The 14,145-nt window shown below is 40.6% G+C and overlaps 1 protein-coding gene across 2 annotated transcripts in view; it reads left to right on the top strand.

The window, feature by feature from the left end:
* cenpi (centromere protein I) overlaps positions 1–10,917 on the top strand; it is a 15,231-nt gene extending 4,314 nt beyond the window's left edge. The window contains exons 7-20 of one of the 2 annotated variants that reach the window (XM_008275581.1): positions 90–179; positions 271–402; positions 1,360–1,503; positions 4,598–4,718; positions 5,272–5,366; positions 5,936–6,053; positions 6,276–6,340; positions 6,529–6,638; positions 7,599–7,734; positions 8,510–8,634; positions 9,108–9,156; positions 9,645–9,860; positions 10,251–10,292; positions 10,455–10,917. In XM_008275581.1, the coding sequence (XP_008273803.1) occupies positions 90–179; positions 271–402; positions 1,360–1,503; positions 4,598–4,718; positions 5,272–5,366; positions 5,936–6,053; positions 6,276–6,340; positions 6,529–6,638; positions 7,599–7,734; positions 8,510–8,634; positions 9,108–9,156; positions 9,645–9,860; positions 10,251–10,292; positions 10,455–10,589 (1,578 nt within the window). In that variant the 3' untranslated portion in view covers positions 10,590–10,917. Of the gene's footprint in view, positions 1–89; positions 180–270; positions 403–1,359; positions 1,504–4,597; positions 4,719–5,271; positions 5,367–5,935; positions 6,054–6,275; positions 6,341–6,528; positions 6,639–7,598; positions 7,735–8,509; positions 8,635–9,107; positions 9,157–9,641; positions 9,861–10,250; positions 10,293–10,454 lie in introns of both variants that reach the window. The other variant, XM_008275574.1, reaches the window with a different exon arrangement.
* The last annotated feature ends 3,228 nt before the right edge of the window (positions 10,918–14,145 follow it).

Below are 14,145 nucleotides of genomic sequence, written 5' to 3'. Positions count from 1 at the left end.
TCTGCATTAATATGAAACATCAATCAAACATGGAGATTTGAATCGAGTGCAAAGATTGAGAGTGCTGATACTCGCTCTTGTTTCCTCAGGGAAGGCAGCCTTTCCTCCTGCACCTACTGTCACTTTACAAAGTGTTTTGCCCTGAGCTAGTGACGCTCTCAATTCCATCACGGATGAGGGTTTGTACACGGATCGAAAAGTTAATACTGTTGTAATGACCATCATCACTAAACACAGACGGAGCTAAATGTTTTCCTGTTTTTCCTACAGAGTGGGTTTAGAAACCATATTTCCCCCTGGAAATCAGCACTGATTGCTGTCCAGAAGAGGAACGGCTTGCAGGTTGCGTCCAGCATGAGTCTTGCCTTCACGATTAAGGATAAGACCAACTCAAGGAAAAGGGTACAGAAGTCTGTTTAAGTTGTTAGATACGCCTTTTTTTTTTACCATTTTGTTTGTTTGCAGTCAGACATGCTACACTTTAGTACCTGCTTGTCGCTTGCCTGTACAATCCCAGCATTTCATCAGCGCCACAGCTTCCGCCATAGAATTCACCTGGAGGCGCTGTAGGTTTTCTCCAGGGAAGCAAATAATCGTCTCATTCTGCTCCCTCATTGTACGAAATGTTAGAGAATGATTGCAAGGAGTGACGTTCAGACAATGATGCCACTGAGTGTAAGGCTGCAACTAACTGTTATTTTCATCATTGATTAATCTCTTGATTTTTTTTCTCAATTAATTGTTTAAGAAATGTAAGAAAATAGCATTCGCAGTTTCTCAGAGGCAACAGCAGTGTCTCTAATTTGAGTGCTGTATCTGAAAAATAGCATTAAACCTTGAAATATTCATTTTATGTTGCCCATTGCCACATTTTGGAAGCAAAAAGGAAAAAAAAAATTCTGCTTTAAAACAGGGTTGGTAGGCTAATCCACTCACTAACTGCTGCAGGTTTAACCAAGTATCACATTTATACAGTAACATTTAGATAATTGATTTGTAGAGCAACAGAGCATTACTTGTCAGTTATTTTTATATTGAATAATCTCTCAAGAACTTGCTGTTAACAGCCACTTAAATCTATTATCTGCTGTTTCCTATCCTTGTAAATTCAATATTTTGGGGTTTTGGGCTGTTGCTTAAACACTTTAAGACATTTAAAGTCGTCAGCTTGAGCTCCAGAAAACCTTTAATGAATTTCATGGACAAATCCATAAAATGATAAATTTGTCAACAAAATAATTGCAAGGTTAATAACTAGTTAACACAACTAGTGGCAGCTCTACTATACAGTCATTTACAATGAACCAGTTTAGTTTTAGTTCTTTAACCTTTTGTTTCTGTTTTTTTTTTCTTTTTTAGAAACACTGCCACCTGGAAGTACCAGCATTGAGGTCTGTAGTCAACAAAGAGGCTCAGACTGAGAAATGTTCCAGCAGGAAGGTGGTCCCCCTGGTGCAGCTCCACTCCTTTGCTCAGCTACTGGAAAATATGCATCATATTGAGGTAATTTATCCTGGAACAAATCTGAGTTCTGCATCTGTGAGGTGCCGACATTGGGGAGGCCTCTGCCCCTTTGTCTTGCTTTTCTCAGTCTTGCGCTTTTTCTTTCTTGTCTACTACAACACTTCTCAGCTGTTAGTCCCGCATTAATCATTTGAGCAACAGAACAGAATGGTAGCCAATTTGACCTTGGCATTTGGATGCATAACCACACTCATGTTCCAGGGGAAGGGAAACCAGGAGTGTGTTCCGGCCCGACGAAACTTCATTTAAATGGAAACGGTGCTGCTTTGAACACCTTGTTGTGTTACACAAGTGTTGCTACGTTGGCAGCTGAGCACGTAATTCTTTGCTCTTTTAAGTCGGCAGGGTTTATATTCGCGTCATTGCTGATTAGGTAACGCCTCTGACACAGCCACCAGAGAGAAAACTTACCTCAAAGTGTGTTGCACACCGTTTTTACGGAAAGGTAATTCACTCTGGAAACTGAAACCAAACAGTGCACGTTGTTTTTAGGCTGAAAACACTCTGGGTTCTGTGTCTTTTCCTGAACACTTTTCCTTTACTTTGTTGGAAAACATCATGAGGAAAGATGAGAAGAACAATTCATGATGACGTAATCATACAACAGCAGATGTTGTTGATGTGGGTTTGCTGTGGATGGCGCCCTGCTTTGAATGTTGCTGCAGCAAACAGTTGTGGGATGGCGTTATCTCTTTTCTTTGGTAAAGGATGACCAGAATATACGATGTGTGTCAGAAAAGTTCCAGGACTGGTGTCACAAAATATATATTTCAAACCCAGACTACAAACTACCAGTTTTCCCCTTCAGACGATCAACTAGCATGTCTACAAAGAGATCCTGCGGCGTTTGCTTCGTTCAGTGCCCGAGAAGAGTTGAGAGTTGTGGCAGGACAAGTCGTGGCTGCTTCACCATGATAACACGCCTGCTCACAATGCCCTGAGCATCCATCAGTTCCTGGCTGAGAACATCGCCGTGCTAGAGCAACCTCCCTACTCACCCCACCTGGCTCCGTGGGATTTTTTCCTTTTCCCCAAGCTCAAGGGGGTCATTAAGGGGTGACGTTTTGAAGACGTGGAGGACATCAAGATGGCTGTGACGACGGAGCTGTGGAGGATCCTGGAAGAATTCTTCCAGGAGTGCATGGTGGCGTGGCAGAGAAGGCTGGGGAAGTGTGTTAGACTGCAGGGGGATTACTTCGAAGGGGAAAACTTGAAGTTTGTAGTTTGGATTTGAAATATATCTTTTGTGACATCAGTCCTTGAAATTTTCTTACACACCTCGTACTATGCTAAAAGAGATAAGAAAGGAAGCATTGAGGCACTTTTGCTTTCATTTAGAAATTAATTTCACCAGCTCTTACCATGGCTGTCACTTATACTAGTAAGTAATTTCGCATAGTTAACAACTTTCCTCAGCAAACACTGATAATTTGACCGTAGCCTGAGGACCCACCTCTCGCCCTTTAAGCTCCAAAGAACCACCAGCAACAATGATTACCACTCTCAGATATTTATATCTCAAGTTTCAATGGGACATTTTGACTTCATTTTGGGATGACAGCAAAATCAACAAAATTACTCAATCTGGAATAACCTTGTCAAACAAGTAAACAAAAGACTAATCCCTCGTCTAAACTCCTGATTTCAAAAAACGACAAAAAAAGAGATTCGTCAAAAATGCTACCATACAGATCTCAGGATGATCATTTTAACAATGATTTAGATCAAAGTATGGTTGAGAGCCAACATGAGGTGGAAAAGCTGAACTTCAGTCTGTGGCTGTCAGACACGGACCGATTGACTAGAACAACCTACGTACTAATTCACACAATTGATCACTCAGCTGATCACCTGCAGCCCACTACAGTAGCTACACAAGAGATGTCACTATACAACCTCTGGATCTGAAGTCTATTTAAATTGTGATAAATCCTCAAAACCACAGGGTGGTGCTGTGTTACTGTTGTAGTTTTGTTTGTGCGTGACACTAGGCCAATAACAACTCTGTCCTAGAGAAACAACAGCAGAGTTGGCTTGTAATTCATTTATTAGATAAGAGCATAAACCGACTTCATGAGCAGAATGCCTATTATTTGTTTAGTAAATAGGCCATTGCTTTTTTTTGTTTTTTTCCGATATGGTCAGTGGTTTATCGCTCCTGTATGAGTCATGAAAGTGAAGGACCTGAGCTGAGATGTATCTGAGTAATGTATTGGACAAAGTTACAAAGCAAATGGTCATTTATAGAAGCTTTTCCATAAATGTCTATTTGCCTGCAGATTCAGTGACCTGATAAACGAATATAAGTCATTTTAAATGGCTTGCAGAGTTTTATGCGTCATGCTACATAAATTCACCTCTTTCGCTGCCCACAAAGCCAGTGCGAACAATAAGGCTTTTTGGAGGGCAATGGCACTGAATGTGTTTACAGCCGAGAAGGGCCTACTTTGCCACGTGTTAGGAAAGACAGATGAGTGCTATCGATCACTCTCATAAAACCATTCAGCAAAGACATTGACAAAGGATCATTGATTATTTCCCTCACTGCACTGCACTCCACTGTTGTTTTCAAAAGCAGAGTTGTGCTTTCTCAGTTTAATGATACAGTTGCTCCATAATTATCGAAGAGCTGAGTTGTGTCCATTTACAGTCTGTCTTCTTCTTATTCTAATATATTTACTATGCCGGCAGTGTCTCCATATTGAGAGGCAGCTGCTCATCCACAATAAGGGACTGTATGAACCACCCAGCGTGGTGGAAGATATGTCCCAGCACTGCCATTACAAGGATTACCGGATACTGAAGAATTAGCTCAGAATTGGATCGTTGGCCCACTCGATGACATGGACGCGAGCATCTGTTGGTTCTTATTCCGTAGCAGGTCGACAGATTGATTTGAAAATAATTTTTGCGTCTTTTTAAATGGGATGTTTGACTTTGTGTGTAAAGTCACTTGGCAGTTTTTCTGTTTCACTGCATCTGTGCGCCTGTTTGTATTTATAGATACTTGATTATTTTAGCCTCCCAGTCATACTTTTCTTGTCTTCCTGTTTCTTCACTTTACCTCCACCAGCTGCCAGCTCAGATGGGCTCATTGCTGGGTTCCAGTCTGGCACTGCAGTACCTGGACTGTGTGCAGGATGAGTCTGCCCTCCTACGCCTCAATTTCTGGCTGGGCTACGCTCTCCACGAAGGTAAGTAGTGGGGGGGCAGTGGGACAAGTACAAAACTGCTGTGACATCTTCTATCCGGAAGATACATCCAAAGCAAAGCTGACCTTGATTTGAACCACTACCAGGGTTTTTCCTGGCTTAGAACGGGCCTTGGAGGGTGGTTAAGCATAGCAGTAAGCATGAGCAATGAGTCTGTGTTACCTTGGTTGACACTTGCTGGTTATTTCTGACTAATTTAGAAGCAAAAATGCTGATTGTGTTAATTATAGAAAACCTCAAATAAGAGAACTGGTTAAAATGTTGAATTGTTTTTTTTTAATTCTCAGTACCACTGGTGATTTTCCTTTGGTGCTGCCTAAAATCTCATTTGGGGGGCAGCAAAATTTCTTTGGGCAGGAAAAATCCTGCCAACATTACATGGGTGGCATAAGGGGCTCCTTTTAGAGAAGGGTTTAAAAGATACCAGAGGATCTCACTGTGTTACCATGCAGTGCATCTGAAATCTCCTGCTGTTTTCTTTTCGTTCCCCCTGACATTTCCTCTCACTAAATACTCTTTTTCTGTTTTCCTTAAGAATTTTTGTTCTGTGGCGATGGAGGAGCCATCCAGAATTCAGAAGATGCTCTCCAGTTTTTGAACAAGCTGCTGTCCGCACACCACTTTCTCCAGGTGAGCCTGACATCGCTTTAGGGATGCTTTTCATTTTGCTGACATGTCTCGTGACTTCCCTCACTCGCATTTCTTCCTCAATTGATATCTCCTCCTGGCGAGGATGTAAGAGAATTATGCGAGAAAGAAACGCAGGAACGGAGGAGCTGAAGCTGCTAAATGAAAATCCTTCGTTATCTTTAGGCGATGGCAGTTACTTATGACAGAGCTATATCACCAGTCAAATCTAAATGTCAAGCCACTTGATAAATGACTATTGCGGAGAATACACTGTTGTTTTTTTCGCCCTAAGATCCTTCTGAAGCCTCCTTTCTCCTCATTTCCTCTAGGTGCATTTAAATATCAGATTTAAATGGTGCAGAGGGAATGATTCCCATGTCACACGAGGAGATGCGAGGAAGCATAAGTTAGCATAATGAAAATCAGCGTATATCTCACACCTGTCATTTAGTATGTCACGTATTCATTAATCTGCAGCCACACATTCAGCAGACGCATGCTGTGCACTAATAAGTAAAACCCACAGTCAAATGATTTGATTTCACATTGCCATTTATTTTCCCCATCAGGAGGGGTTTTCCAGCTCAGAGGCTTTCCTTTACAAATTTCTCAACGTTTGGGACGGTTCCCTGCTCCGTCCACAGATCCTCGGCCTGCTCAGCAACATTCCTGTTGTCCCAAGCTCTCGTGAGTTTCACTTCCACAGACCACCACTTCCAATGACCATCTCTACTTCACAATTCAGCTTTCTTCCTTACATACCGCTGCTTTCCTCCTCGATGTTGTTGCCCACTTTAATGGAATCACAGCTTGATCTCGTGCTAGCAGTATTGTGCCATATACTAGGAACTGTGGTGCACTGAATTCTATAGCAGGTAAAGCTGTGATATTTTGTCTTCTCCTGTTCAGAAATCGGAAGGCTTCTGTTTGAACCCCTCACGCAGCTCTTCTTCACATCCTCACTGTTTTTCAAGGTAGGCTTTTCTATCTAAGACATGAGTATTGCAAACTTGCTCCAGCTACAGAGTTAACAGAAAAGATGCAGTAGTGCTTGTCTTGTCTTCATGAGGCAGTCGATATAGATCCTGTATTAGTTCAGTGTTTACACTGCTGTGTGCTTAGAGCTTCTCCTCTGTGTCATGTGTGTGTTGTGTGCGTGCAGTGTGGACTGGTGGAGTGTCTAAACAATATGCTGCTGAAGTGGCTGACCTGGCACTCAGTGTATGCTCTGGAGGACGACCTGGACATCAGCCTGAACAGCCACACCTCCATGTAAGTCTCACATCTACTTCCAGCTACCTGTTTACGCCCTGAGCATAAACAAGCAGTAGACTTGACACACTTTATGAATTTACGTGAGAGCATAAGGATTATGGCTCTTGAAACTTGTACTTTTGCACATGAAGTGCCTTCTCACACCTAATCAGTTACAGATGTCTCAGTTTTGTTGTACTGTTTTAGTGTTATGAAAAAAAAAATCCCCCTATCATATTGTAGGTGTCCCAGTCGACTGATCTTTATCATATTTCTTTCTAAAGGCAGCATAGTTCATTGTGTATATTGCCTAATTTGATTTCAATGTCAAGCATCCTCTTACCTCATTTTGCCCTTTTTAATTAAACAGAACTGAAACGCCACACTGGTCTTAAGCCATCTGTTATTCATTCACAGCCAAAGCAACTGAGGTAGAAGTGTGTATTGACATGTTTTCCATTTTGGTTTTGAGCCTATTTCTTTAGCAAATCCTTTTAATTGAAATTTGTTTTGAGACAAAAATATCCCTAGTAGTCCAGATAAATGATTGTCCAGCTTTCAAATTAAAGGGTGAAGTTGGTGTCATTTGTGTTTAAATACCTCCTGGGCTTCATCACACGTCTAATCCAACCATAAATAATCCAGTAAGTGGACAGATCCGTGTTTATTCACTGCCATTTTCAAGCTTACCTCTGGTATTTAGGTAGAATGCAGCCCAGTGAATAAATCATTGATTATAGAACGTCTCTGTGTACACTTTCCTGACATCAGTCTTGATTTAGTGTTTGTCCTTTCATAGTGTAGCGAGCTGCTACTTTGGCTGATTTGGGTGTTTTCCTTTTTTCTTATCTGAAACTAGACTAATGCTTCAATGGAAGTCAATTAACTGTTGTTAGAAGTTTCACTTAGCACCATTCCTAAGAGCAAGTGTTGTGGTCAAAGTGTGTGTCTGACTCCCTGCTCTGCCCTTTGTCTCAGAAACATGACTCTGTCAGGGTTCAAGGATTCAGTGATGGAGCTGGTTAACTTCGTGGGTCAGCTCGCTTCTGTGGGCCTTCAGATTGAAGGCTGCCAGTCTCTCCTCCTCAGCTTTGTCCTGGACTTTTATGAGACGGTAAATGAGCTGAAGCTGATGAATGAATGGGTTTTGTGGCTTTCTCAAGCAAGACACAATATGTGCTTGGGCTTTATTGGTGCTTCTGTATAAAAAATGTTATGTTAAGATCTTCTGCAATAAAAAAAAAAGGGTTTTAATTGTTGTTCCTATACCTGTATTTTTGAACCCTGTTTTGCAGAATGAAGTATGTGTAGAGGCTGACAGTAAAAGGCTGTTTTCACATCTGTCTATTGCAGTGAAAAGCTTACGTCAGAGTTTAACATGTAAAATAAAACCTTGAATTGTTCTAGGTTGGAAGCCATTCATGATCCAATATGTAACTTCTGCAAGTCTGCTGGATATTTCCCGCTCAAGTTAGCAGAACCACATAGAACTTTAAAAGCACACACAGTCGACTTGAAATCAGAAGAAAATAATAAGTATCACAAAACTGGTAACTTCCTGTCGTCTTTGCTGGTTGCTTGGCAACCTCTCATAGTGTTTTACGTCAGAGCGAAGCATGTTTTAATCAGAAGGAAGGCTCTTAAGGGCTCTTTTTCTTTGCTCAAGACACTCCTTAGGGATAGAAAGATGATTTTGATGGCATAAACAGCCATTTCAAGCCTTATTCGACACAATATAATCTCCTAAATATGATGTGAGATGCCAAGAATAGCTTTACACATCAACTTCCCACAAAGCAGAGTCACAGTCAAAGCTTCAACAGTGATGAATATTCTATGTTGGATCTACTTTTCACTCTTGGTGGGTGTTCGTTTCTCTTCTCCTGCAGGTGTGTGACACGTTTCTGAAGTATGGCCTCCCCCTCGTGGTGATGCCTCCGTCTGGAGTTTTTTACCCCGCCCTGTTTGCCTTGGACCCCGTCAGCGTGGACCGACTGGCCTACATCATGCACAGGTGGGGGCTTCTCCATCCCTCTGTTAGCAGCCCGCCGTAAACGTATCTCAATGCATATGTTAGCAGTATCCTAAATGTAGTATGTCATATGCTTATGTATATTTGATAAAGGAACAGAACTGGAATCAAAAAGCTTCATTGCACTTACATGCTAATGTATGATTTATGATAATGAGAGACTAAGAAGTAATACACTTAAGCCCTCCTCTGCTTTTTTATGTCGAATTCAAGAATCATTTATAAGTCAAGTCTATAATAGCCCAAATACTTAGAGTGTCGCTTAATTGACTGCACCCCAGGGTTCTGAAATAACTTTACCAAAGCTAACCGTAAAAAAGCCTCGGCAAAAGAAAATTGGAACATAATTGCATGATTTTTTTTTTTTTTTTGAGAAGGACCACAGAGAACAAGCTGTTTTGCAGTGATTCATGATTACTGAGGCCACTTTATCACTCGGTTTCTTTTCTGTTCAGGTACAAAGTGAACTTGACATCAGCCAAGGCTCAAGAAAAACTGACAAAGGTAAAGATACATTTTTTTAGCTCTTGCTTTACATGAGTGAAAATGATTTGTGTGGCAAATGTACATGTATATATTACATATTAGATTTACATATAGGGATGTAGGTGCAGTTCTCCTGTAAAGTTTTAATCTAACTTTTGATTCCCAATGTTAGTTTTAAAAGATTTTACAACTCAGTCCAGCTCTTTAGGAATCACCAACCATCTATCTAAATTTAACAACCTAACGACCCACACAGGTGAGTACGTGTAAAGTTACTGATTTTAGTACAGCTGCTCCAGCAAGCTGTGAATTTACCTGTACAGGACAAGCAGCCAGTACTCTGTACCTGAAAATGTCATGGGCACTTATTATTAAGAAAAATGGACTTGGTAAATGGCATGCAAATTAATCACCACAACAAACATCAGATGTGTGTTGTTAAGCCGGACTCGATCCACTTCCTTTGTCCTCATTCTGTCACTGCTTTCAATTCTATTTTACAGCAGGCCTTTCACATCAGCCGCCAAACTTTCCACGAGTTCAACCATTACGTGGTCGACATGGTCAGCTGCCTGTGGAACTCCAAGATGTTTCAGCCAGGCATGGGCGTACAGCTGGGAGAGGAGCTGCTGCTCAAGAGCAAAGTGCCGCAATATTGGACGAGCTTCGACCTCATCCACCACCCCGCCTTCATGAGCTACGCCGTGGACTTTCACCAGAAGGTAGACAGTGCATCATTTAGGTCTTGATTTAGCTCCAACATGCTGCCGACCATAAAATGTGTCGTCTGTGTGCCTTTAAACAAAACCTGCTCCGTGCTTGTTTTCGAACTGTTAGAGGCACTTGATGGATCAGCACGCAGCTGGTCTGTACAGTTTGGTTAATAGGCTTACACGCGAGACAAATGTGGTATTAATGTATCTTTCATAGATGATACATTAATACAGAAAGACATTTTATTATTAATGACTGCTGCATGAGATGTGGTTTTCATCATGTTTAATAATACACGTACCTTTTTTTGGTTCGGTCCAACTGCAGCATCCAGCTGTGATCTTGTGAGATTTACCAGGGTTGGCTGATAATGAATATTAATGTTCTCTCTTTATCAGTGCTGGCCAGGGAAAAAGGACATGGACCTCAGTTCCATAAAGGTACGAGAGGTCTCCTTTTCATTCCTGCATTCATAATAGACTTCACATGTGGTTTGAAGTGCATCAGTCATGTTTCACAGATTATCAGAGACATCTTTGATCACAAAAATCTTCAGATATCTTCGATGCGACTGAGCATGTTTTTGTGTGTGTGTATTTCAGCACTCCAAGCCGTGGAGCTGGTACCTGGAGTATCTGTTCACTCAGGGTTACGACGGCCTTAAACAATTTGTTCAGAGCAACATCAGCCGGCAGCTGACAGCAAGCGATGGGCAGGGCGACACGCAGCAGAGGTAAAAGCTGCACTAAGTGGAGAAGAAAAACAACCACTTGCGTCTTACCCATTTCTTTTTTTTAAAAAAAGGACTTGTACATATCTCATCATCGTGTGTCTTCTTAGCTTGCAACTGAACTGAATATCTTTTTATGTACATAGACTTATCTGTGTTTATTGTGTATTCTAACTTTATAGTTTTATCGATTCAATGATAACAGACCATAATGCTCTTCTGTGTTACATTCTTGTACAGCTTGCCATCTGCAAAACCTGACTCTTGCACATTGTTGGTAATACATAAGTGTAAGACTTTTACTTTCAAAACACATAATAATAAATAATTAATGACAATAAAACTAACTTCTTGTGTCTTAATAACATACATCCATGTGTACATCATAGTTTACAAGACAAACCTATAAATATCTCGTTCTTGTATGGGGGTATTATTGTAGTAAAACTAGTTGTATATGTTTGGAGAGTTGTGTGTATCTCAATTTGTGTCTTTAGTGAGAATTGTAAATGTGTAAAAAGATTTGTCAATGCGTACAAAGATCTGTTAATAGAAGATATTAATAGATGAAAAGTCAAATTATTTCATATTTGTATCTGTAGGTTTTCTGTGTCCTGAGGTCAGACTCACAGGCTCATCTCAGTAGTTATGCCGCCTGCAAGCCATCAGGAAAGTTTTTGCTCAGTGACCCACAAACTCAGCAAATTTAACTTGTCCACATATACCAGACAGTGTTGCGTGTCTTCAGCGACTCTGGGGGATAGCGCCACCTGATGGCTTGTAGGCAACATAACTGCTGAGGTACCGAGCAGCAGAGTGGTACACAGCTGGAATGAATGAGCCTGTGAGCTTGAGCTCAGGGCAAAGAAACCTTGAAGTTTCAGATACAAATCTCTCACAGCAGAAGTATAGCAAAAGTAACAAAAAACAGCCAATTGTGAGGCCTGCTTGACCTGAAGCTGGTGATTTGTCTGTATTTCCAGAACTTGTAGCCAAACACTTAGACTTTTCATCTGTTAATATCTTTGTACATATTGACAAATCTTTTTACACATCAATGAATCTTTTACAAATCTTTTTACACTGTCACAAATCTCACTACAGACGCACAGATTGAGATACAGACCGCATCTCTCCATGCACATTTATAAATAGTTTTGCTACAATAACACCCTCGTACTCTTGTGCCCTGATGTCAACCTCAGTTTTGCCTTTATCAAAGGCCATCAAATGCTTGAGAATTGGCTATATGGATACGAATTATTATTACTGCAATGAGTGGCTCATTAATCTTCAAAACACTATTCTGCTTTAATTTTGAAGGGGACCCATCTGGATGGTTAATAGTCTCTTGGCTCCTCAGCTGCTTTTAAACATGATTGGTGCAATCAGTGCGGGTTCATACAGCGATCATGTTCTCCATGATGTTTCCTGGTTCAGCGTATCAGTTCTGTTGTGATTGTGTTGTCCACATGTCTTAATTTCAGGGTCATTGGAAGGCAAGACCAAAGACTTGACTGTTTAAATACAAGCAGCCCCAAAGAAAAAAATGAGCACAGTAAATCTTAAGTCAGCAACAAACAGTTTTTTTTCCCCCCATCGATTGAGCTATCTCGGGTAATCAATTAATTGTTAAGTGCTATAAAATGGCTGCCGCTACATGAAAGGATTGTTGCATGCTTTGAGATCCTGGGATGATTTTTTTTTATTTTCCAGACTACAGTCCAAAGATATTCAGGTCTGATATGAAACACAGAAAAAGTACTACTCTTCAAACTGGAGATGAAGCTGCTCAGTCCAATCATCTAGATTGGTGCAGATGAATCAAGTGATGGTTTCAGTCCTACACTATTGGTAAAGCACAGAGCAGTGGTGGATGCCAGTGCTGAACTTAAGTACAATTTTGATGTACTTTACTCAAGCATTTGCATGTTACGCTACTTTCTGCTTCTACTCCACTACATTTGGGAGGCAAAACATTTTACTCTGCTAAATGTATTTCAAGGCTTTTATCTACTAGGTTTTTTTTTCAGGTTTAGATAGAATAATGCAACTGAAACTGACTAATAAACTGTGCTGTCTTATTGTAGATTAAACCACCCAGCAGTATAAAAAGTGATTAAAATTAGCTCCAGCTGCAATATTAATGTGTGGTACACGTTAAGGAATCAATTAGCATTCATTAGTATAATATGTGTGACACTGACACAGGTCGTTCTGCATAAGAAGTACCGTGACTTGAGGTGCTTTATTCTGATGTTAATACTTTTGTACTTTTACTTGAGTAGGATTTTCACTCTGTAGTATTACTACTTTTGCTTAAGGACTGAAAATGCTTCTTCCACCACTGACTGAGAGATTCCTCGTGTTGTTTTTATCTTCATCTCGTTGTTTTTCAGTGTTACAGATGTTCTATCAGATGGATGTCTGCACTGCAACATTCTAAAGTCTGGCTTCGGTCATTGATTAGGGCTTAGAAACAAGTCTCTGTTTATCAAAGCTACATATTTAAAAGTTTTATCCACAAAAACAACCCATTCCTTTCTTAAAATGACTTGGATGTAACTGCACACTGCTTTCTTTAGAATGTGTAAATTTAGGAAGCCCCTGATTGGTTCTGTAGGTTTGTTACATAATAAAACCTCAGGATTATTAATCTGTGTTTCTGAGAGACTGTCATCACTACATTGCAGTTTCAAGGCAGAAATACTCAGCCATGATGCTGACATCTTATTTCGCTCATTATGTCTTCCAGCATGTTCAAAAAAACAACAGCCCCAAAACAAATATAAGGACACGACATAAGGTTTAAAAAAAATAAAATAAACGGGATTTGTACTAGAGCAAGTCTTTACTCAAAAGTATTCAAGTTTAAACTGCGTAAAGTTCTCTCACACTGTCAACGACTAAGAAAATAGTGCTGCAAACTGTTGCATAGCAAGAATATGGCTGAGTACGTATACAGCTATGAAGTTCTGTATTTGGGAATAATAGCCTCCTTTACTAAAAACCTTTGTTTACCTAGTGGCTCCGCTAAGCCTCGGCTCAATAATGCAATGTGACAAGCAGGCTTTTCTTTTGTTTATGTATTGCTGTTGCCATCTTTTTGACTAATTACTTGACAACAGTTGGCCTGTTACGCTGCACAGGTTATGCCAGGGGTGTCCAGTCCTGGTCCTGGAGGGCCACAGTCCTGCATGTTTTAGATGTTTCCCTCTTCCAACACACCTGATTCAAATGATCAGCTCATCATCAAGCTCTGCAGAAGCCTAATAACGATCCTGATTATTTGAATCAGGTGTGTTAGAAGAGAGAAACATCTAGAACATGCTGGACTGTGGCCCTCCAGGACCAGGATTGGACACCCCTGGGTTATGCTGTTTAGAGCCCCGTGGAGAGAGGAGCGTTGAAAACTGAAAGATAGGCATGTTGGATATTTATGATAAGGAAAAGGTAAGTAGATGGTGCTTTTTCTCACAATTTACACCTTTCAAATTACCATGAAGATTCACATTTAGAAACTAAAAAGACAGACATTTAACCAGTCAGTTCAAAATAATAAA

This window comes from Stegastes partitus, unplaced genomic scaffold (genome assembly GCF_000690725.1).
Source record: "Stegastes partitus isolate 25-593 unplaced genomic scaffold, Stegastes_partitus-1.0.2 Scaffold2, whole genome shotgun sequence".
Taxonomy (NCBI): Eukaryota; Metazoa; Chordata; class Actinopteri; family Pomacentridae; genus Stegastes; species Stegastes partitus.
The sequence above is the reverse complement of the archived record's forward strand: the minus strand, read 5'-3'. Positions and strand labels throughout refer to the sequence as shown.